Source organism: Alexandromys fortis, unplaced genomic scaffold (genome assembly GCF_014885135.2).
Source record: "Alexandromys fortis isolate MF-2015 unplaced genomic scaffold, M_Fortis_MF-2015_v1.1 scaffold_4, whole genome shotgun sequence".
NCBI lineage: Eukaryota > Metazoa > Chordata > Mammalia > Rodentia > Cricetidae > Alexandromys > Alexandromys fortis.
The window spans coordinates 29,957,442-29,983,010 of record NW_026067944.1 but is presented as its reverse complement, the minus strand read 5'-3'; the positions used below and the strand labels follow the sequence as shown (position 1 = coordinate 29,983,010).

The following is a 25,569-nucleotide window of genomic DNA, read 5'->3' as shown; positions in this document are numbered from 1 at the left end:
CCCCCCCCCCCCCCCCCCCGCCCCGTCTCTCTCAATAAATGTAATGAAACACTAAAACTTCTGTTGGTGCCGAGTATGAAGGTACAGTAATCCCAACACCTGGGGATAAAGGCACCAGGATTGGTGCAAATTCAAGGTCAGCCTAGGAGCAAAAGGAGATCCTGTACCAACTATACCAACACACACATATATGTGCATGCATATACCAAAGATTACATTATTTAAGAGGTCTGTCACACAGATAGGTCACACGCTGATAGGTAAGGGAATTACGAGTAGGGATCCATATCCTGAGAAACACCCCTGTTAGCAACAGCAGGATCTAAATTGCATTATCTGTAGGAGTTAGGGGGTCCAAAGGTTCACACGGAAGGCTTTAAAGCAACAGTTGAATACATAACGGAAGGTTTGCCATGGAAAGCCCTGGAATACAAGCACAACAGTCTGGACATTGTACCAAGCTTAAGGTAATTTTCAGCCCTGGCTGCTGAGCAGAATTGCCTGGAGAGTGTTAAGAAGTATACCCACAGCCCACCTCCCTCCAGGTCAAAGGTAACAGCTGTGAATTGAAACAGGGTGATTATAACAAACAGTCCAGTTTAGGAAGCACATTAAGGCCTGGGTTTAAAGGCAGTGGTTCTGAGCTTGCTACCTGTGGAAACTTCTCTTCCAACCCGAGTTAAATAGTGTTTCCTTTGTGTTTCCTGAACAACCAGCTCACTGTAAAATCTGTGACTTTTTTTTTTTAAACTTCTGTGATGCTCCATAGAACACTAAGCTACAAAATAACTATTCTAAGTGGCCTTTACCACATGGCAAGGAAATGCCCTACATTTCACCCATGCCCGAACTTCACAAAACTACTTTTAAGTACTCAGAGAATCTAAGTCATAGTATTTAGACTAGGTGCCCGACATTGTGACACAACCTTGTCATTTACACAGTCACCCTCGGGAGCCACATGATCAGATTAAAAACAAAACAAAACAAACAAAAATAAAAAACCAAAGGTATTGATTAAGTTTTCAAGTGTTGGGCCACATCCATGGTTATTCTGGGTCACACGGGCCTTTTGGTGAGACATGCTTGACGCAGCTTTTGTTTACAACACTTGGTTTCAGAAAGTGTAATGTATCTTACTTATTTTGCAACAAATACTTTCAGTGTACTTTCCAAACAAATGGAAACACCGCATCTACGCAGCAAATCAAGAGTCCTGGGGAAAGGAAAATGTCACTAGGGTGACTGTTGAGAGGGCAGAGATCGCAAAAAGCAAGGCAGGCTGGCCATGAGGAAAAGGTGCTGAAAAGTCCACTCACCATAGTTTCCTTAAGCAATCTGCCCACTGCTACCCGTAAAGTTAGCCAGAACTGTCCTGCATGCTACTTTATTCTATTTAGTAGGTAAAATGTTACTCGAACATTCGTTGGGATTTGGCAGTTAGTTTTATGTGATCTCTTATCTGCAGACGAGGTCAATAAAGAAAAAAAAATCCATGAGAGAACGCAATAGTCAAAGCGTCCAACCTCAGCAAGAGCCCAGAAAACTCATGCTTGTTCAGGAAATAGGAAATCAGACCTAGCTATTCGCTTGGACCAGGGCTATTCGGCAGCAAAAAGATGAGCTTCTAAAAAGAAAACGCCAACCTAACTCTCCGACACGGGGGTGAAAGTTACAAAAGCAGGCAGCACGAGTTTGACGAGTGGGTCAGAAGGAAAGTCAGAAGACGAGGAAAGAGATGGAAGAGATGGCAAAAGGTGAAGGAGGCGGGCAAAGGCCACCTGGAGAGGACCTGGCAGCCCAGTTCTTTATGCACCCAGGACAGCATGGGGCCTCTGTCCGCCGGTGAGAACCGGAGCGGGGCGAGCCCCCGCGGGCCTGGCACCGAGGGTACGGGCAGGCCAAGGTGAAGAAGGCGCTCGCCCCGGGTCAGGTGAGCACTCTGGGGTCCCCGGGAACCAGGGGCACTCCGCTTAGCCCTCACCTCCCGCGGCTTGGAGGGGGTGGGTGGAGCTGAGCCCGGGGCCGCCCCCCGGAGCCGCCCCCGCAGCCCGGGCCCAGGCTGTCAGCGCCCCCTCCCGCGGCCACTCACCCGCCGGCGACGCGCTCCCGGCCGCAGTGGCGGCGACCCCCGCCTGGGTCATGATCCCAGGAGCGGAAGGCAGCGGTGCCTGGCCGTCCAGGCGAGCCTCTGGGTCGGCAGCCGCCGCCTGCTTCTGCGGGGCTGGGGGAGCGCGGGCCCGGGCCCTCCTCTCCCCCCGCCCCCGCCGCGTCTCCTTGCGGCCACCGCCGCCGCTGCGAGCCCGAGCCCTCGAGGCCGGAGACCCGGCGGCAGCACGGCCTCAACTTTCCCAGCCCCCCTCCCCCCGCCCCTCCCGCCCCTCCCGCGGCCGCCGCTCCGCACGCGCACAGCCTAGCCTGGATGCGCCGCGCGCCCGCCCCAGCCGACCGGCCTGCCAATCCGGTGCTGGGGAGGCTGCCGTCCCAGCCAATCGGCAGCCGGAATGCCGCTGCGCTAGGCTAGAGGGCGGGAGGAGGCGGAGGGAAAAGCTAGGAGGGAACAAGCCTCAGGCGGCCCAATGAACACGGCCGGGGGGCGGAGGTGTGCAAGTTGGGTTGAAAGAACAGGAAATATTCTTAAAGGTAGAGTGACGGGCAGAAAGGAAAGCCAGTAGGTGACTGAGAAAGAGGTAGGCCTGGTTCCTTAAAGGGGAAGCTTTGAGAAGCTAGAAGCGATGTTTTAAGAAACTTCCTTGCTTCCTGTTCTATACTGAGCTTTTGGAATATGTCAGTGTGAGCTTACAAGTGGAGAAAGTGAAGAGGAGGAGGCACCCGAAGCTTTCGGAGATAGACGGGTCCCTTTAGCCTGTGGAGGATCAAGAAGGCGGGAAACGGTGGTGGAGAATTCAGTTCTCTCCGGACTTCCCTTTTGGTGCAAGATCCTTTCAGCCCCAAGGCTGCTGGAATTTGTAATGCAGACTCGCAGACGTCCTTTATTTGCCAGAAAGCATGAAGGCCATTTTCAGAAATGACCGGGAGCCCCAGCTAAGAGAGGGAGTGTGTCTTTGGGAGATGGGGATTGCCTAAACTTAAGTTACTAGACACTTGTATCTGGAACCCGAGACCTCTTCTGAGCTGCGTTTGGAGCTCTTGAACCGTGGTCCCTAACTATCTTTTTCTAGTTTTGCTTCATTTCACAAGCCAGTCTGCCTGAGACCTAGTGGTGGTGAAATTTTCATGAGCTCTTCATGGCAAATACATAATGGACGCAGACCTTGCTTTGTGAAAAAGGTAAATAACAAGTCCATTTTACTTTTATTACGCGTTTTGAAAATCTGTAATGAAGTAGACCTTTAACGTTGCTTCAAAACTTGTGCTAATAAGCAGTCTGAATTTTGTTTTTTCACTTCCTTGTGACATCTGGGCCAGGGCAGTGAGTTTTAATTGGCTTTTGAATGGATTTGTCATTCCCAAGTTCAAGCAGCAGAGACGGTGTGACTCAGAGTCATAATAGCAATACTAATAACACATCCATGAAACTGTAATGCTAATATATGTCCAGCTACATGATTTCCATCTTAGTAAGAATGTAAGGTTTAATGGGTGACAAATATCAAATCCAGGGTACACATAACTTCCTGAACTACAATACATTCATTCTTAGTTAAAATCAAATGTCTTGGCTTTTTGTTGTTTGAGATAGGATCCCACTGTGTAGACTATGCTGCCGCTGCATCTTGAATATGAGTGCTGGAATTAAAAGGGTGCACCACTACATCCAGATGCAAAACAAAGTTTTGATGATTCAGAAAACAAGATTTAAGAATTTTTGAACTATTATTAATGCCATTCAGACATAATTTAAAAATGGAAAGTCAACCATTTACTGATAAAGGTCAGAATATCAACTTTTAATTTTAAACCTCATTTTCTAATTGAAGTCCACATTCTAAACTGTTGAGTTGGTGAGGTGGCTTCTAGTAAAGGCACCACCTGCCAACCATCCTGATGATCTGAGTTTAAGCTTCAGAATCTCCGCATGGCGGAAGGAGAGAACAGATTCCAAGTTGTCCTCTAACCAACTTCCATATATTGGCTGTGCATGTGTGCACAAACACATATATAAATAAATAAAATGAAAAAGTTCAAATTTCAACTAAAGGCTTTTTTGATTAATTTTATTCAACATTATTTAGCATGTGAGATTGAGGTGATACTGCATAAGGATGGCTGGTATATGCTGAGTGTCTAGATTGCTAATAACATGCAGTAGCCAGGTGAAATTGGCATGTCTACAGGTCCAGTCCTTCAGACTGAACCTGACTTTCACCCGCTTACTTGAGGACCCTTTATGGTACAGAAAGATTTGCATGGTATATAATGGCTTGTTTGATCCCTCAGATTCATATGGGTTCAAGAATGAACTTGAGCAGCAGCTCTGGCAGCTCAGATGCTCCCAAGGGTCAACCCCACCTACTACTTCCTTGCTCTGCCCAGAAATCATTAAATTTCTCTTTCCAGTGCTCTGCTGTTTGCGACTTGCACACGTCCCGTTACCAGGACCACTAAGTCTTGGCCTTGGGCCATGCTTGTGTACTCGTAGTCTAATTGCTGCACAGAATTGCACAGCTAGGTTTCATTGTATGGCTTTTGTTTGCAATCACTCATTAAACTTGATTTGGCTGTCTTGCTTTAGAGGCCTTTTGCCTTCTGAATATAGTAATATGACTATTTTCATGTTTTTGGAATACCCAAGCTTTTCCAGAGGCTATAATTTTTAATTTGCATTCCCAACAGTATATGAAGGGTCCAGATAGTCCACACCATGACTGAGCTGCAGTAGTTTCTTAGCTTTTGAGACAGTATCACTAGATATTTCAGGACATAATTAAACTGGTGAACCTGCTACCTTAGCCTCCTTGGTGTTGGGACTACAGGTATTACAGATGTGCACCACTTTTTCTAACAACTAGTGGTGCTGAGCATATTCCCGCATCATTGTTTTTAGTGCGTTTTTCAGACATTAGAGTTCATTTTAATGTCTGGAAGCATCTCACAGATTTATGGAAGTTCTTTACAGGTTGGACTAATGTTTTCAACAATTGTGCAGCTTGGGTTTTGCATTTTATAAGAATTGCTTGTTTACTAACCTGTTTCATTCACATAACCATACTGCAATATAGTTCTTGTCATCTTACTTATGAGGAAAGTCAGGGTCTGAGAAAGCAACCATTGTGTCCACACCTAGGTAGCCATACTAAAACAGCAAAGGTCACAATAGAGATGCCAACTCAATAGGCATTCCCCCATTGCAGTCCATCTTGATTTATTATGAATCTCAGCCTAATTATACCATTGCTGTGTCTGTTCTCCAAAAATAAAGAGGTGAGATCTGAATGTTATCCTGTTAAGTTCTTGATGCAATTGAAACAGAAGCCTTTTCATTTAGAAACCCTTTGTGCTTTCTGAATTTGGTCATGAAATACCTGTTTGCCCAGGTTATAAGTCTTATGTTGATCTCTCTCCCATACACACACAATGTATGGGTGTGAATTTCTAATTAAAAGCAAATCCACTACCCTGTCCTGTCCCCTTCAGCTTTTCCTCAGTCTCAAGGCGTGCAACCACACCACCTGTTGGGTTGTCTTGTATAAATGTCTTTAAAAGCACAGCAATGCCCTGCATTGGTACTTTCCTTTAATTCCAGTACTTGGGAAGGATGAGGGCGAATCAAAGTTCAAAGCCAGAAAATACTATCATTTAAATCCATCTTACAGATTATTTCTGGATCATGCCTGTGGTGCCATACATTAAAAAACACCTTTAATACCAGCAGAGCACAGGTGTGTGAGTTCAAGACCATTCTGATCTACAAAATGAGTTCTGGGACAGGTAGGGCTAGGAGAGAAACCCTGACTCAAAAAAACCAGAACTTTATACAAGGTCAGATAGACTCTTGTCTTCTACATCCAAAGGACATTTTAACAATTCATTCTCTTAAAAGAAATGTATGTGCAATGCCATCCAGGTATCAGATTCTCTAGAACTAGATTTACAGTTGTGAGCTGCCATGTGGGTGCCAGGAATTGAACCTGGGTCATCTGGAAGAGCAGTGCCTAAACCACGGAGTCTTGTCTGCCACCTCATTTTTGAGTGTCTGTGTGCTCCTGGAGTTCTGCCACAACCTTTACACTGGCTCTCTTTCCTTCTGATGACTTTTTTTCAGTTATCCAGGTTGGTATTGCTCAACTATGAGTAGCTAGGACTAGAGGATTGAGCACCCTTTTTATTATATTTTATTTATTGTATACTGTGAAGACACCATTTTCCCTATGTGATTGTTGAGATGGTCATTCATGTGCCTTGACAAAGAGATTGACTATGCAAGTACAGATATATTTATATACTCGGCTTTGTAGCACTGCCTGGTTTATGTTGACAATGACACCACTAACTTTACTCAACTTTGTAAGATGTGAACTTGAAGTAGTGAAGTCTTCCAAAACACAGCACCAGCATTTTGTTCAATTATCACTTGCAAATTAAAACTGATTTTACTTTCCAAACTGCATGCTTAAAGCTTTTAATCATTGGTCTATGACATAGTATACAAGTGCTGAAGCAGCTTTCACCTTCTTGCCAATCTTACATATTAAGACAGACAAGAAAAAAAAAAAAGACAGACAAGATCTCATGAATAAGCACAGTAGCTGCAGACTCTTACAGCTTTTCAGGCTGTCTTTTTAATTCCTGTATCATTCAAAAGTCCCATCATGATAGTTAAGAGTCAATGTTGCTCTCCAGATGTACCTATAAGGGAATTCCCTGAAAATTTAAACCAGAGGGAAGACTTATTCAGAATGTGATACTACCTATGAGGCAGGGTCCCTAGTTGGGGGCAGACAGAAGAAATTAAAAGGAAAAGAAAGTAGAGCATCAGCCTCAGACCCCTACAGCTATACTTTCCCCATCATGATGCACTGTAGACTGAAATCTTTCCAATTTATGAGGAAAAAAAAAAAAAAAACCCTTGTCTGTCAGGAGTAACAATACAGAAAACTGGAATAGGGCTACTGTGAAAATACAACCACAGTATTTAGGCTTTTTGTTGTGTTGGAAGAATGTGAATTTTGGAGCTGAGAGCTAAAACTCCAGAAAGCAGTAGAGTTTAACTGGGACTTCAGGTGACCATGGAGAAGGAACTGGTACTCTTTCCAGAATACTTTAGAAACCATTCATGATACATTCTAGTAGAGAAATCTGGCTGCATTCTCACGCCCAGAGAACTTCATGAGGCAAAATTCAAAGCTACAGGCTATATGCTTGATAGTGGAACTTTCAAGATGGAACAGAATTCAGGCTGTGGTACAGGTATTGCTCACGGCTCTTGCTGTAATAATGTATAGTGAGGGAGCAGAAAGACATGAAAAATAGCAAGTTGAAAGTGCCACACAGGGCAAAGTCAAACATCTATAATTGTTAAGAGATTAGTGCCATTAAGAGAAAACCTCAGACCCTTCTCCTGAGCAAGAAGTGCTGTGTATAAGAGCTCATCCAGCAAAGGGTCCATTTTTCAAAACTACAAATTAATCTTAAGGAAAAGACCTGGGAATGTCACCAGAGTTCCCTGCTCAAAACCGTCTAGAAAGTTTTCTCAGCGTCAGTAGAGGCCAATACAACTATGAGACAAGAGCATCCATATCTTGAGCTGTCAGCAGAGCCTGGCATCAGCATCTAAGTGGAGCTAATTTATAATTTAGGTGAAGATTTGTCATAGAAGCTTATGGCAGTTCCAGAAGGCCACTGATGATAAGCAAAGTGTAGCAGGGTCAGATTCCTGAAATGAAGCTAGGAAGCTAGGAAAAATGAAGCATGAAGCCAGGAAAGTGAAGTCTAAAACCCAAGGATGTTGGAGATGCCAGGAAACAGAATATTTGCTAATAAAAGCTGAAAAGTGGAAACAAACCAAGAGAAGAGGTTAGGTGTGCTCTAGTCAGACCTCCTTCATACATTAAGATAGAGCATGATGAATTGCACAAATTCATTTTCAATTCCTGGGACAGATTCTACATCACATATCCTCTTCTATATATTGCCAATTAACTTCGTAGTGCGTTAAGGATTTTCATGCTTTTATTCATAACAACCTATAATTTCCTTGACCTTACTCTTGGCATTATAAAGAACGCCTCATAAAATAATCCAGGCAATCCTTCTAAGCTTTGAGTATGTAAAGCTGGTCTATATTTTTAATATATTATATACATATTAAAAATATATAATTTATTTAATATATTCGTGCGTGTCTGTGGTGTTCATGTGTGAAAGTCAAACAATACTCCATGGAGTCAGTTCTGTTTCCAGATCTGGGCTCCTCTGGGAGTTGAACTCAGGTTGTAAGGCTTACAGCAAGCACCATTACCAAATGAGCCATCTTGTGACATTTCATTTTCACAAAACTTAAGCCACAAACTAAATGACCTTTTTACTTACACTATTGATCACTTTTCTTTAGATCCAGTTTATTTCCTTGATATGATTTTACTTCCATATTAACAGATGTCTGCTATACTTTCCTTAATTTAACTTCATGCTTGACACTAACCCCCACCCCACTTCAAGATATCGACTAATAAACCAGACTCAAGTATTTTTTGTATGAACATTCACCACCACATATTATACTTTAAGCACTATCTGTAACTGTACCCTAAAGTTTTTCTGTTAAATATAAATTTCTTGTAATTTATTAAGAAATATGTTACTTAGCCTACACATAATTCACAAGTATGTAGAAACTTGAAAAATGTGTTATCTGGGATCATGTAAATTTTTCTCAGGGGGGAAAAAGGCCAGAGGCTGTGAAGAGAAGAGATGGCTCAAAAGTTAAGAGCATTTACTCTTCATGGAGAGGATTCAGGTCCAGTTCCTAGCACCCACATCAAACACTTTAGAACCATCTGTAATCTGTCAAAGTAACGTTAAAAAGGCAGAGGCAGAATTAGCAATTTTGAGGGTAGCCTAGGGGTGCTGTTTACAGATCAGTCTGTACCCTAGCATTGCAAGGCACTCAGTTCAATCCCTGGCACTGAAAAAGGAGAAATGCTTCTTACTAGTGCTAGGTATCCCTAGGCCAGAGCCACACCCTCTTTTCAGTTTCAGTCATAGCCAGATCCCTTCTGGGTATATCCCATGACCTAAGTCAGTGTGCTACCGTCACATTACAAAACCACACCAAGAAGTGATGGTAATTCAGTAATTAAGCTTTAAATTCGGCCTAAGCTACACATTAAAAAAGTCACATGTGCCTCTGAGACCTTTTGAACACTACAGAACGTGGGTGGCTACTAGGTGGAAAGTTGAAAGTTATACTTGTAGGACTTACCAGTGTTAAAAAAAATTAAGTCATTCCTGGGGTCAACTGTCATCTATTGGAAGTTACTTGTGATTGGACAGCAAAATAATTACGATAGCTGGAAAGATCAGTAGTTAAGAGCATTACCATTTATTATAGGAAACTGAGGTTTGATCCCCAGTATCCATATGGAACTGGACCCTCCTTATGACCTCATGCGGCTTTGAGGAACAAACATGCACACACAAAAAAAAATTTTTAAATTATGGCCGCTAGAGATGATATTGTGATTAGGATTTCTCCCTCAAATGGGGTCTATGTAACCCAATTTGGGGTTAAGTTCAAACTCTTACTACTTCAGCCTCTTCTGATCCAAGTGGTAAAATGCTGGAAGTCAGTCCTAATGAGTCTGGTCCCTACTAAATAACAAAATCCTGCCAGATTTGAGCTAGTCTGCTACTTTTAAATTGTAGCCTGAGGGGGCTGGAGAGATGGCTCAGTGGTTAAGAGCATTGCCTGCTCTTCCAAAGGTCCTGAGTTCAATTCCCAGCAACCACATGGTGGCTCACAACCATCTGTAATGAGGTCTGGTGCCCTCTTCTGGCCTGCAGGCATACACACAAACAGAATATTGTATACATAATAAGTAAATAAATAAATATTTAAAAAAAAATTGTAGCCTGATTAAAGATAAAAATGGAATAAACTACACCAGTCTAGAGAAACAAATTAGGTTTGATACAATCATAACCACAAAACATAGCTTCGATGCCTAAGTCGTGAATCTTTTTGACTTTTCAATTATCAGCCTTTTAAATCTTATTAAAGCGTGTTTATATTGGATGCAATGTTAAAAAGTCAGTGTAAAGAATATTTCTCTCCATATTGCTTTATAACATTAAAGCAAACTCAAGATTGATGATGAGAACTTTTGTTCACTTTTGCAAAGGAAACGTTCAGCCAACCAAGTTGATAGAAATAGCATCAAGAATTCAAATCTAGCCTCAGCTACATAGCAAGTTCAAGGTGAAACCTTGTCTCACAAACAGCGTTTCCAAGGGTCCTTCACTTGTAAGATGTTCTACTTACAACAGAACATATTTGTTTTATATATATTATATAATATATAATATAGAAATATTAAACATTTGTTAATCACATTAAAACAAATTTTTAAGTGGATACTTTTGATTTAAAAAAAAAAATCCCTAAACTCACCCATACACCACCAAGATGAACAGGAAGAAGTAAAGGGAAGGCAGGGCCCACAGCAAAGTTTCATAATCTTGAATACAAAGAGAAAGGGGGGCACAAATGGTGTAATACACTAGGGCGGGATGGTATGTATAGGAATGGGACAGACATGAAGCTGAGGTGTAGAACAGCCCCACATTCTTTTGTTTCTGATGTTTCCAGGCTGAAATTCCCTCTCAGACAAGACTTAAAAAAGAGGGACACCCACCCCCCCATAGCTGTTGTAGGCAGACTTGTTGGTCTGGGGCTGTAGGTGTAGCTGGTCTGGCTATGTTGCCATGTGTTGGTCAGGTTTTTTTTAACAAGGTCTGAATTAGCATGCCCTGATTATACCTGGACTATTTTAATGAATTTTAAATTGGGTCTTAAATATAAACAGTATGGGTCACAGTACACAACTTATAGTTGCAGACTGTAACACCCAGCACAATGCGCTTCATGACATTTATAGACAGATCACTACCAGAACATCACATGTTTATTTCAGATGTAACAGTAACGGTAAAATTGACAAGTTTAATTCTTAACTGCACCAAGTAAACGTAGCCACTTAAGTATCTTTAAAGATATTCCCTCCAAAAACTGAGGGAGGTTTTCTGTTCCACCACCACACACCATGCTTCCCAATAGTTCTCTTTTTGGAGGACTTTCAATTAATGAGTGACCTGCTTTGGAGACACAGGAACTCCTTTCCCCAGATGAAAATTAATCTTGACAAATTATATATTGCATAGATTTCTCTACAGTGTCTTTACTTTAGAACCTAAATTCAAATAGCATACAGAATAATTTTAACCTATTTACCCCATAGTAAAAACAATCTGTCATGAAAAAATGGAGATAGCCTTTAATCTTCCAGTTAACAAAATTACTATTTTACCTCAAAAATTATTAGCACATATTAAAAACAAAGAAAAAAAAACCCAAAACAAATAAACCCAAACCAAAACCACCAACTCAAGATGGGGTGTTACTTTAGTATTTCCCGACTCACAGGCATATGGACTAGTCCCAGTTTCTATTCTTCCACATCTTCCCCTTATGTAAGTGGATGGAATTATGTAATGCAACTTGGATACAGGACAATTGACCTTATACATACATTTAAAATTTAGGTTAAATCACTGACTAGAGTGGAAAAGAATAATAGGGAGCCTACACACTCAATTCAAACTTTATTATTTGTTCCTCCTCTTTAAATAACATGTACTTAATTGTTGTGAGGCAGCTATTCGGTATTCAATAACCACATTTAGGGATACATTCATAGGACTACTCAGATAGTCCAAGTGAAATGGTTATAGAAATAGAGGCAGTGTCATCTCAGAAAACTCTTTTATATATCAAAATCTATTTTGCTATCTGGAAGTTTACAAAATGGTTGACGTCTTCAAACTAATTATGCTGTCATTTATTTATGCCCTCTTCTCTTGGCAAGAGCAAGCTGAAGCTTATCCATCAAAGTAAAGGTGCTTAACACTAAACTTTTTTTCTGGGCTTAGATTTGGACTGTCTAGGAAATCAATACCCAAGAAACAAGCATGGTACTTCTACAATTTCACTACCCTATACATCCATCCATCCATTCATCAACCACACCCCGTATTTTTCTTGGCACTCAAGACTACTGAAGTCCACTTTATGTACTTTCACATTCTCAAATAAAAACTTAAAAGTGTTATAAAATGTGCATAAGCATCTTGTGAGATAATTTTACCATTTAACCTAATTGGAAATAAGACTTCCTTACCATAATTTTCCTAAGAGGAAGTATTAAACTTCCTTTTAAAGTTAAATGAAAGGAAACATACACTCTACACTGTTCTAAAGTCTAATGAGAACATTTCTTGAGCCACTGATGACTATTGACAATCTAAGAAATGCCATGTATCTTTGAGATGAGGAAAGTGTCCACATTACAATTCTCAACCCATTAGAACCACTCCCAATGTGCCTGAAAATGATCTGGACTTAACCAAACCTGTCAGTTGGAGGTCACAGTGATATATTTGTATTAACACTTTATACTTCTATTGTTTCAAGAATAGAAGGAATTTGTTTTGATTCCTCTTATTCCAAATCTTTAAACTCAACATTATAGGCACAGAGTGTAAGCAAATCTGGGATGTTCTTCAACAGATAAGCAATAACATAACAATGTTATTTTCAAAAATACTGTCTAGAAATTCTTTCATATATTATCAATGCTCAATGGTCACACTTAACAATCTGTATTAGTTGATATTAAATACACTTAAAATGTTACAAGTCCATCTAAACTTTTTATGTAATTTTGTATGTCCAAGAGAAAACACTTGCTTCAGGTTTATTTAGGGGTATTGGCTTATAAGGACATAACTCCATGTATAAGGTTACACTATTATTGGGCTTACTGAAAAAGAGAAGAAAACCAATTATAACAATTTTCTTTAGGTCAGTTAAAGGCCATATTTCTAGCTGGGATATTAAAACAGTTCATTTCACCAGCCCATACTCTACAAGTTAATGCCTCTAGTAAAAAGATTAACAGCAGGAAGGAAGGAAAAAAAAAACCAAAACAAAGAACATCTGCTAATAAGCAACCCACTCATCAGCTAAGTAGCAGTTTAACTGAAATACTTTGATCAAAGTCTAATATTACCTACACAAACTGCCCCACCAATCAGCAAATAGAAAGAAAAACTGCTTTTAAACCTAAATAAGCTTAGTATTTTCTCACAAGGATAACAATGGTCCAACTCCTGAGAGTGCTTAAAGGACGAAAGGTAGAGTGAAGGCAATGTCAGGGATTAGTATCCCACAGATAGTCTTTAAAACTCAAAGTACCACAAATACACTAAGCTTGTCTATGAATTAGAGAAGATATTGCTGCTGTTTCTTTTTGTCTTTTGAAATAATCAATATTGTAGGCTCTGCCCTTCAATGTGAAAGCAGGATGTTAAAAAAATAGCTAAAAATTGAAATCATCTGACTCCAGTTTTGGGGACATCTTAACTGTGAAAGGATACAGACCTATCTTCTCCTGCCTTCAACCTAACCACCTCACAAAAATAAGAGAACTAAAACAATCCAAACATGATCATTTTTAAGAGTTCTTGAAAGTATTAAAAACTTTAAGAGGAGAGAAAGGAAGAATGACAAGGGAGGAAAGCTGAAGAAAAGGGGGAGGGGAAATCAATGGGTCTTTCTTTATTTGGCGACAAGCAAGTGCAAGAAAGTTCATTTGTAATTTGTTCAGTTGTCTGTCTTTTGTGTCTCTGCACTCTGACCAGATGGGACTTTGAGGTTTTTCTGAAGCACATGAGCATCTGCAGGTTCTATCCTCTTATAGTAGTTCTTCTTTGTCTCAATAATCTCAAAGCCAAACTTCCTGTAGAAGTCAATCGCTGACTCATTGCTGATCTGGACATGCCTGAGATACAGGGTATATATACACAGATACATATATAAGACAGTTTCATCAACTTTCAAGTTTTTTAACCAGAGATAGCTTCAAATTGGTTAGAGGTGGAATTTCACAGACATTTTGTACATTTTCTTTACAATGATCAATATTTAACAAAGGTTACTATTTTAACACTTTTAAACTAATTCCCCCACTTGCAAGGCAGATGGCCAAGATTAGGAGGATCAGTGTTTATTCTTATACTTAACAAAGGTTAAACCATCATGAGGCTTCCAAAGGACCGGCATTCTGTTCCCAGCATTGCCATCAAGGAGCTCACAACCACCAATAACACCAGAGACTGTTGATGCCTCTAGCCTCCTAGGAGACCGGTAATCATGCACACGCCCCTCCCCACAAATATACACACTAAAAACAATTAACAACAAAAATACACTCTAGTCTCAATTGCCTAAATATATCTTCTTGAGCTTCTTTCATTACTCTTCAGAATATAATATTCTGCGCAATATGAAAACAATTCATTGTTGTGATTTCTGTCTTAGCTCTGCATGTTGGTTGGTTGGTTGTTTTCTTTGAGTCAGGGTCTCTCTACCTGGCTGCTTGAAATTCACTATGTGTAGAGCAGGTTGGCCTCAAACCCAGTGGAATCCACCTGCCTGTCTCCTGAGCGCAAGCAAGCTCTAGGATTAAAGACATGAGCCACCATAACAAGTTGTTTTAGATCTTTATACTGTGGCCTCCTGAGACTCTTGGTTTCACCATAGGGTCCCTTATATATAATTAAAACCAAATTATAACATAAATGATTCATCACAACAATTTTCTACCCACACTTCACCAACCTGGAATTAAAAATAAAGTTGAGCTCAATAAAAATCAATTAAAAAAATAATAAAAATTAAGTTGTCCTGAATGGAACATATACATCATTCTTCAGTATTCCCTAAACAATACAACTCATTAAAACTTCTGTAACATTTTCTTTTGTCTAGGCACCCTTAAGTAAATTAGGTCAGTTTAAAGAACGTGGGAGGATAGGTCATCTGTAAATAGTATGTCCCCTCTATATGGATTTATGAACTTAAATAAATGTACTTTGTTTTTTCTAAAACTTATTTTATCGGTGTGGTCACTTCTGTCTGCAAATATGCCTGTGTACCACTTATTTATCAGAGGAGGGTACAGGATTCCCTGGAACTGGGTTTACAAATGGTTTTGAGACACCATGTGGATGCTAGTAATGGAACTAGGGTTGTTTAGAAGAACAGCCCTTTTATATGTCTATTGCTATCAAGGGACAAGCATACCTTCATCAAATATACAATGAGTGAGTAGATTTCAAAGTTTCTTGATAGAGATTTAAACAGATAATTTATAGACATTTAGATGAACATTAGGTACTTACAGATAGATGTTGTCAAAAGTGCCATCTTTCTCACAGATGTTTAGGACATGATTTAGCATTTTAGTTCCTATCAATAAGGCAAAAATAAGTAAGTAAATAACTTTACAAGTTGGCCTTGAAATTTGACATCTAATTCCCCCCCTTCCCCCACCCTGCAAGACAGGATTTCCTCTGTGTAGCCCTGGCTGTCCTCAAACTCACGAAGATCCAACTGTCTCTGCCCCCTACCCCCCTGAAAGTGCTGGGATTAAAGGCATGTGGAGCCACCACCTAGCTCTACTTTCCATCTTTACTAAGACCTGACACAGAACTAGAAGACTAGAAGACAACTAGACATCCATACTTCCCCAAAACCACTAGAGGACCTTCTCTCATATTCATACATATGAATGAAACAATTCCAGACTGATAAACAAATCAAATCTATGGGCTTCCAAATGAACACTAAGCAATGGTTTTCATTTTACTTTTCACAATCCACTTCCCAGCCCCCCCCCCTTTTGTTTGTTTTCTGAAACAGGGCTTCTCAGTTTAGCCCTGGCTGTCCTCACTCAATCACTCAAAGATACAGCAGATTAAAGACACACTCCACCAACACCTGACAGAACAAAACACCACATAGTTTTACCTATTCCTAGTCTTCGGTAAGGTGCAAGGCATCCTAGTGTCATGATGTAAAGTCTCTTTTGATTCTGTGAATGATCCACCCTGCAGCACACCGCACCTACAGCTATATCATTGAAATATGCTGCCACAGAAAATACAAAGATGTAAATTATAACATTTTATTTAACCAGCTCCTTAAAAAAAAGTTGTTATAGGCATCAGATTTTAACCAACTACTCTTATGAGAATATCAATGACCTCAAGACTGACATTGTCCGAGGAAGGTTAAGCTTTCTCTGTAATAGTTAAATTGTGATAAACACACAGGCTCACAGTAAGTAACAGAAAACATTTCAGAGCCAGGGAGTTGGCTCAGCAGAGAAAGGTATCTGCCAAGCCTGGAAACCTAAAGCTCAACTGTTGGAACTTACAACGTGGAAGGCTAGAACTCACTCCCCGAAGTTGCTCTCTTATGTCCAAACGTGGTCATGTAGTCTGCGCCTGCACATGCACACACTCACACTTTTTGTAAAGAACATTAAGTATTTGCTTTTAAAAGTCATATATTCAACACTGATCTTTCTCAAAAATCTGTAACATTTCAACTTCTCTTGCTTATAAAATTAAGGAGCCTGTATTAGTTGCTCTAGTATTAACAAACATAGTTTGAGAATTCATATTTTAAAAAGGAGGAAAGACATACCAAGTTTTGCTAGCTCGCCAACTTCTAGCACATCCTTGTAGAATTTATCATTATAGCTGACTGGAAAGATGACCTGGTTCAATCTCTTCAACTGTTTAATATTGTGTGGTGTCACATCCCCCAATTCGATCCGGCTACTGGAACAAACCAAAATGTACTCAATAAAAGATAATTAACTTGATTCATTAAGATACTATTAAAAGGGTACCAATCATTTTTGCATGACTGACAAATGCAACCCTTTCTTATTACTTTATATTCTTAAAACACTACCACTTATAAGCAAATTTTGTCGAATGTTCAACCAAAATTCTACTTAGAGCTTTTCTACAAATATACACATTTAGGGACAAAAAAAGTACACACTAACCAATAAGGCCAGAATATTATCCTTTAATAAATACTAAAACTGTTCTTCTAGTTTATAGTTAAAAAATGTAGATATAACTATTATTGATAAACAGACTGATAATATTAACAAAGGGATAGGAAATGGTACTAAAGAGGAGAATATAAATTCGTACACTATTTCTTGAGACAATCCAGCACTAAGCATTGAGAAACCTGCCCATCTCCTTTGCTTACGTAAGCAGAAAATAAGTCAATTGTGAAAAATTATTCGCATTTTATTTATTATTTGCATTTTAAGTATTGAGAACAGTGATCCAGTAACAATAACAGTGGTAAGTGATATTAAGGATTCATATTCCAGCACATCTCAGTTTCAGCATGAGAATTTCAGAAAACAGAACAAGTACATAGGGACTTCAAAAAATAAGGAATTAAAAGAGAGCTCAAGATTCACTGATAATGAAACTGTTCTGCCTTGAAAAGTAGTCCACAACATAAATTTCTAATAGCTTAAATAACTTTTACTACATACTAAAAATAAATCTGTTGAGGCAAACCCTGCTGGAAATCCACACAACAGTTCATTCCTAGTACTACCAGCACTACCAGCAGACACTGAAAACTCTTTTCTTGTGCTGGAAATCAAGCCCAGGGCCTCCTTCACGCTAGGTAAGTGCTCTTTCAGGAGCTACAACCACAGCCCCATTTACCCTCTTTTTATCTTCTGTTTAAGATTAGTTTTTATTTATGTTTATGTGAGTGTATGTATATTTGAGCCTCCTGGCCATAGAGGTGTCAAATCCCCGAACCGCCACGTGAGTGCTGGGAACCAAGTGTAGTTAGGTGCCCTTATGCTAATAACCTGTTCACAGTGGATGGCATAAACAATAAAAAGTACTAAGACAAAATAAGCATTAAGGCCGGGTGGTGGTGTCACACATCTTTAGTCGCAGCACTCAGGGGCAGAGGCAGGAAGATCTCTGAGTTTGAGGCCAGTCTGGTCTACACGGTGCGTTTCAGGATAGTCAGGACTGTTTCACAGAGAAACCTTGTCTCAAAAAAAAAAAAAGAATAAAATAAAAACAAACAAACCTCTTGCATTCACTTTAGTCAGACTATAGGGCAAACTGCTGCCATTGAAATCACTGAACCTTGTGAACTTAATGTTACTCAATGAATTCTGACATTGTAGAAAGACAGAAATGTGTTCACCTATTAACTACTATAGCACTTTCCTAACAAAAACTTTCAAATTTTAATTTTCAACCTCCAACTCTATCAAGTATTCCAATTTTTAAGTCTGTTTTTGGTGTGTCTCTGTACAACAAATACTACATGTACCTGTACGGCTATTTGTATAGAAATCAAATCCACGTGCTTCCACTGAGCGAGCTTTCATCCTCAAAATTAAAAAAAAAAAAAATTTACTGGCAATATTCAGAAAGACCACAAGATGGAGATGAGACTCTCCAAGAAATGTTCTCCCCAGCATCAAGGCCTGACTTAGTTACACAGCAAAAATAAAGTGCAGGCAAACTCTCTATACCTGCTTATTCATTCAATAGATACAGCATAACTTGAAACAAAATTTTAACTAGTCATTTTTTGTTCAGAATTTCATGTTGAAGGTGCCTTAGAATCCACTGGGCCCATTCCACTTCCCTTCATAGAGATAAAACCAAAACTCCAACAGAGAATATGCTCGTAGGAAACAGTATAAAGCTAGGAATCAAGCATTTCTAGGAATTTTTATTATAATGAGATCAGTCCTATCATAGTCCCTCAAAGGAATCATCTTTGTTCCTTAAGGTTAAAGAGAAGGGTGTGTGATGTGTGCTGGTAAGAGTCCACTCACACCGAACATTTGGAATACTTGATTAAAGCATTATTTAATAGAGATCAAAATATGGCTGAAGTCAATAAAAATTCAAGACATTAGATTTTCCCTTTTGGCTAGTGGGAATCTTAATCTAAACCACGTCCTTCAGTAAATGACACAAAAGGTCAAAAGCACAGTTTAAATACCATGGTGGTTTGAATACCTATGGCTCCCACAGACTCATGTGTTTGATTGTTTTGCATTATTAGCAAGTGTGTCACTGTGTAAGCCGGCTTTGAGATTTTTATAAGCCTGGCTAGTAGGACACAGACTCCTTATGTGATGTGGGATGTCCTTCTGTATATGTGTTGCTTTTACTGGTTGATGAATAAAGCTCTTTGAGCCAATGGCATAACAGAATAAAGCCAGGTGGGAAATCAGAACAGAGATAGAGAGAGTAGACAGAGTCAATGAGACACCATGTACTGCCGAAGGAGGTTGCCAGTAGGCCACAGCCTTGTGGTGATACACAGATTTATAGAAATGGGTTAATTTAAGATATAATAGTTAATAAGTCTGAGCAAAGGTTAGACAGTGTTGTAATTAATAGTTTCTGGGTGATATCCAGGTCTGAGAAGTCAGGAAACAAACAAGCAGTCTCTGCCTACACTTCTGTTCTCCGTAGATCAAGATGTTTAACTTTCAACTCCTTCTCCAGCACCATGTCTGTCTGTGTGCCACCATGTCCCACCATCATGACAATGGACTAAACCTTTGAACTATAACCCATCCCTAATTAAATGCTTTCCTTTAAAAGAGTTGCAGTGGTCATGGTGTCTCTTCACAACAACAGAAACTGTAACTAAAACAAATACTAACTATCCAAAAGACTTTTCTCTTTACTAAAATTCCTACCTCACATAGTACTCTATGTTTGTCTGTCTTCCCCGTTCCCAACCCACTTAAAGACAGGGTTTCATGCAGCCCAAGCTGGCCCAGAACTTGTTTTTTTTTTTTTTTTTGTAGCTGAGCATGACCACAAACTTCCAGATCCTCTTCCCAAGTGCATCAAAAAAGTCCTGGCTAGGCATTACTTTTATATAATCTTTTCTACCTAAGGCCACTTGGTTGCTGGGTTTGGGCTTCTCATAAGATCTCTCAATCTTATAACTACTGACATTTTGTATTGAATACACCTTGGGGATTGGGACTGCACATCTTAGGATGTTTAACTGGATCAACCTTTAGCTTCTACCCATTAGGTGTTATCTCTTTTCTCTATCTTTATGAATAGCCTCACCTTTAATCCTGCCAAGTCTCTCGTTATTTGAAACTGGGTCTCATGTAGTCCAAGCTAGCCTTGAATTTCCAATCCTCCTGCCTCTATCTCCCTGGTGATGATTACCAACATGCTATGCTCATACTAAGTCTTTAAAACTCACTTTATTTAGGCTGGAGAGATGGCTCAACAGTTAAGAGCACTGGCTGCTCTTCCAGAGGTGCTGGTCAATTCCCAACAACGAATAGTGGCTCACAAAAACTCACCATATTCTTCTACTCACAGCATACTTCAAATTTAGAGTCTAGCACTCCCAGGAAACATTTTATATATATTAATATTTAGTAAAATTTACAGATCTATATATCTAGTTTATGTCAAATATGCTTTAAAATGCCCCAAGACTAACATTTAAAATTTAATTTAAACTATGGCTCAGCAGTTAAGAGCACTGGCTATTCTTTCAGAGGACCTGGGTTTGATTCCTGGAACCACATGATGGCTCACTACATTTTATAACTTCAGTCTCAGGGGCTCAACATCCTCTTCTAGCTTCCATAAACCAGGCACATCCATAAACCAGGCACATTCATGGAGCAGACATAAATGCAGACAAAACACCCATACACATAAAAGTAAAATCTTTTTTAAAAATTGAACTAAACTTAAAAAATTTAGCCATACAAAAATATTCCGACTGCTCAATGATTATTAACTGTGGCTATCCACTACTGCATCAGACAAGCCTAATAACTTTATTAGTAAGTTAGACACCGTGCTTTAACTAGTTGAAAGAAAATCAAGAGGAAGGCAAAGTAACAGCACTACTGTGTTACAATTCTGTACCTTAAACTACAATTTTAGAATTGAAAAGCGTTCTACAGCTTAGTGTAAGTATCCTATTCACTACTGAAGACTAGGTTTAAAACAAGAAGGAAAATTATTTGAATACCTGAAACACATGCCTCTTCAAATGCCATGAAATTGAAAGCTATAGTTAACACCTGGAGGACAAAAATCAAGATTTCTACAGAATAAAAGAGCAAGGTAAAATTAAATATTAATTAGTTTGGTCTGGCGAGAGCACTACTGACTTTGGAAAATAACACTTCACAAAATAAGTTTTTTATCTGACAAGAGATTTTATCTAACAACAATTAGGATGTAATGATTTAAAGCTTGGCTACAAATTATGATAACAAGAACAAAATTTATGTAAATGATTATGATAAAACAGAAAAATCATGTAAGCACTTAGCCTCCTGAATGATCCTTTAAAAAAAAAAATCTTGGGCTGGAGAGATGGCTCAGCAGTTAAGAGATTCCCAGCAACCACATGGTGGTTCACAACCATCTGTAATGAGATCTGGTGCCCTCTTCTGGCCTGCAGACATACATGCTGACAGAATACTGAGAATACTGTATACATAATAAATAAATAAATAAATCTTTTCTTTTTTTCTTTTTTTAGTGTCTCGAGACAGAGTTTCTCTGTGTAGCTTTGGCACCTGTCCTGGAACTCGATCTTAGACGAGGCAAGCCTCGAACTCAAAGATTCGCCTGAAAAATTCTTAAATGTAGAAAAGTTTTTAAGACAGTGCCTCATGTATCCCAAGCTGGCATTAAACTTACTGTGTAACCTTGAACATTGATACTTTCATCTCTGTGTGTACCACCATGTCTGGTGCTAGTGTTTCATGCTTGCTACCAACTGAACCCAATCCCCAAACTCACAGAAACCACTATTTGTTTTTTATAGCAATATCACACCCAGCACTCACCAATATGCATACCTCTATAGGTAGAAGGTATACTTTAAAAAACACACACACACACACACAATTATACTTCAGACACTATTTCAAAACTCTCAACATAGCAAAGGAGACTTGACAACCAGTTTTATAGGTACACAAGATTCATTCTGTAACCAGGCTCAGTAGCAAACAGCTACTCAAGAGGAGACAGGATCTGAAGGTTTGGAGCCAACCAGCCTAAGTCCATAGTGAGATGAGAGGGACACAGACACAAAAATGTCACAAATCTTTACAGTTTCGTTTAAAAAAAAAAAAAAACAAACTTATATTTCCTATGTAATCAACACCTAGATAGAAATACAGAAAACTTTCTGGGTCTGTCCCCAGTCCATACACTATTGGAGAGAACCATTATTCTGTGTATGTCAACATAGTTTCGTTTCTAACTGCAGAATCCTGTTCCACTCCCATCCAAATACTAACCAGGCCGACCCTGTTAGTTTCCAAGATCAGATGAGATCGGGTGCATTCAGGGTATGGCCATAGACTCTGTTCCACTCTATAACAACATCTAACCAAGTTTCAATTAGAAACCACACTGCTCTGTATTTAATATTATTCCTACCTACCATTTCATTTTTATTTTGGTCACTTTAGTATTCACATCTTGTTTAAAGAAACTAATCTGCATCTCCTTTAGCTTTATTTTTCAATTGCACTGATAACTGACTGCGCTGCCTTAATATCATCTTAGATATTCCTAGAGAGGAAGAACATATAAAAGTAACCAGCTTACCGACCACAAATCCAAGCCATAATTCCCTTGGTTCATAAAAACAAGAAATCTCAGGTGAAATAGCCAACAGCCTATACTTCTCATACTTCAAATATGCATATAAAAACATATAGCAACTATCAACTGCAAATTTGTCTACTATAGAGATAAGAAAAATACATTATTTATAACAGGATATCCTACTGCTGTTGATAATAAAAATAACAACCGTAAAAAAAATAAAATATTTAAAATAGTAAACTTAAAGTTTGTTTCAACACCCAAAATTTAAATCCTAGAGGGTTTTGGTTTCCCACTTCAGAGTCAACTACTTAACTGTTTTTGGTAAGCTCAATAAAAAGGGAAAACTTAGCAAATAAAATTTCAAACAAAAACTACAAAATAGGACCACTGCTTTGCACAGGTCTTTCTAATGAAGTCAGGAGATTGAACACAGTGCAGTTGTACAAGTTTTGGATCTCAAGGACATTAACATCTCAAACAAACAAGAACTGTACTACACCATTATTTCATTTCTTTAGTATCTTAAAAGGAACAAAGAGGAAAATTTAAAGTCCCATGTTTGTTAGAAGTTAGTTGTCGAAAATTAAAGAACTATACCTATAAAAACATCTTGAAACTGTTTAGTCCAGAACACAATTCTAAGCTCCCAATTGTGAGAAATAAAAACCTTAAGGAATCTTAATTTTGAGCATGCTTACTGGCCTAAACTGTAGTTTTGTCTAAATTTGTCCAGTTCCTCATTTCTAGACATCTGCCTCCATAATGTTACATGTAAATATCTGTTTAAATAAATAGAACCAGCTAGTGCTGGTGGCTCAGTTTGCAATACTAGCTACTCAAAAAACTGAGGCCAAGAACATTGTTGCCAAGTTCAAGGCTGGCCTGAGCAACATAGAAGACCCTATCTCAAACTAAAGTGCTGGGGGTTATAGATGAGCGGCTGAGTGCTTTCCTTCAGGTCCCAGAACTTCAGTAAGTAAAAGAAAGCTACTCTAATAGTACACTTAATAACGAGTTCAAACAGACTGATAAGAACCCCACTGTGTGGCTCCATTTCTACTGTCAAATTAGGTATCAGAAAGATTACATCCTATGCCTAGAGAAACTGAACTAGATCCAAGTTTTTTAATCTAAACGTCCAGAATAATTTTGGACTCATTATCTTCATTGCTATTACTATAACAGAACATGACAAATATGTATTGAGTATCAATAAGAAAGAGAGACAGCATCAAAAAAGTCATACACTACTAGGAAAATAAAACTTTTCCTAAAGATAGTTGGATCACCTATTTTAAAATTAGCCAAATGTCCCGGATCGTGACTCAAGCGGCGCAAACATTCCAACACATGCAAAAAAAAAAAAAAAAAAAAAATCAACACTGAGTAACCAATATCTAAAGCAAAAAGTATTTTATATGTAGACCTAAAAATCAAAACTCAGAATAGTTTGAGTTTTAAGACGTATAGATAAATGAAATGACCTTTATTTTACACAGAACGAGTTTGGAGAAATGATATATTTCGTTCTCCAAAAAGGATGCTGATTCAAACAGTTCAACTAACTGAAACAATAGTTCTAATTTTCAGCCTACTTAGAAAAAAAAATCCTTTCGGTATTTCATAAAGTTTAACATGTTTAAGCTTTCATCTCTTTCTCTGAAGATTGTAAAGGCAACCTCCAAAACAGCTTGCTTAAGCAACGTGTTAGCGCGGCGCTAATACGGTAACAGTTTATAAATCGATACGGGAACAGTTAAACCAAAACAACTCCTAACGTTACCCAAGATTTGAAAAGATCAAACCTCAACTTTGCTAACCAGCAGCAAAAAGCTGCTCCGTGGACTCGGGGCAAACACGCTCCCGAAGCAATAGCTCCACCTACTGACCCACGATACTTCCTTAAACATTTTGGCACCCCAAAGTCCCCGCGGCTCGAGTTCGTTCCCCCTCCCTCCCTCCTCCACTCGCTCTGACCCAACCCAAATCTCGTTGAGTCACTAGCTCCCAACACACATCCCCATGCTCTTTATTCCAATTCCTTTTCCCTCCAGAAGGTTCGGCACAGCCCACAAATATGAAGGAAAACCGAAACGTGTCAAAGCCCGCATACGGATCAGCACCTGAGTTGGCTCGGTCGTGCGCTCCCGGGAAGAGGCCCGGGGCGCCCACGATCCCTCCTCCCGTTGTCCCACTCGGGGCACCCTCGTCCCCGGGGCTGGATTCGTGGACTCGCGCCCTTGCCTCCGCTGGCCCTGCAGCCCGCCAACAGCCGGCCTAAGCCTCCGCCCCCTCCCGAAGCCGAGTGACCGAGGAGCCTGGCGAAGTCCCCCCCGGAGGCCCAGTCTTGGCGCGAGTCTCTCCTCGCAGGCAGCGCTCTCCCGGTTCGCCGGCCCACGCCCCTCTCCCCTGCCCGCCGGGCCCCCGCCTGCTGCCCTTCTCCCTTCCTCACCCTTTCATCTTCCCCGCCTGCTGAGGCCGTCGTTACAGCCGCGACCAACGCCGTCGTCCTCGCCGCCTGGAGCACTCCGCGCCCTGCGCTCAGGCCACTCGACCCCACATGCCGGCCTCTCGGCGGAGGGAAAGGGCGCCGAGGAGGCCACGGAAGCCAAGCCGGGCCCCGAAGCTCCGGGGAGACGCGGGAAGGTCCGCCGCCGCGCTGCTGCCGCCGCTCCGCCACACGTGCACACGGGACACTCGGCTCCCGCCCGCAGCTGCCGCCAGCCAGACCCGCCGCCGCGCTGTGACCTTTCACCCCGCCCCCTCAGCGCGCCGGCGCGGTCGCCGCGTCGCGCGCAGCCGCAGTGCTCCGTGTTGCGCGCCCTTCCCCCC

General features: G+C 40.2%; 1 protein-coding gene and 2 long non-coding RNA genes across 4 annotated transcripts in view; 1 reads left to right on the top strand and 2 right to left on the bottom strand.

Annotated features, from left to right (window-relative positions):
• LOC126505637 (uncharacterized) overlaps positions 1-2,376 on the bottom strand; it is a 19,795-nt gene extending 17,419 nt beyond the window's left edge. Inside the window, exon 1 of the long non-coding RNA XR_007592949.1 lies at positions 2,093-2,376. This is a non-coding gene — a long non-coding RNA (uncharacterized lncRNA). The remainder of the gene's footprint in view (positions 1-2,092) is intronic.
• On the top strand, positions 81-24,119 carry LOC126505638 (uncharacterized). The gene is made up of 3 exons (XR_007592950.1): positions 81-1,933; positions 3,183-3,291; positions 21,653-24,119. It is a non-coding gene; the product is annotated as an uncharacterized lncRNA (long non-coding RNA).
• Positions 11,070-25,337, bottom strand: Naa50 (N-alpha-acetyltransferase 50, NatE catalytic subunit). 2 transcript variants are annotated; one of them, XM_050148794.1, is made up of 5 exons: positions 25,190-25,337; positions 16,733-16,869; positions 16,052-16,171; positions 15,424-15,490; positions 11,070-14,021 (listed from the first exon to the last, which is right to left on the bottom strand). In XM_050148794.1, the coding sequence occupies exons 1-5, from the start codon at positions 25,195-25,197 to the stop codon at positions 13,844-13,846; spliced, it is 510 nt and encodes a 169-aa protein (XP_050004751.1). In that variant the 5' UTR covers positions 25,198-25,337; the 3' UTR covers positions 11,070-13,843. The 2 variants fall into 2 exon arrangements, with proteins under 2 accessions (XP_050004751.1, XP_050004752.1); XM_050148795.1 differs by having other exon boundaries at positions 16,733-16,866; positions 25,190-25,335.
• Positions 25,338-25,569: the final 232 nt, after the last annotated feature.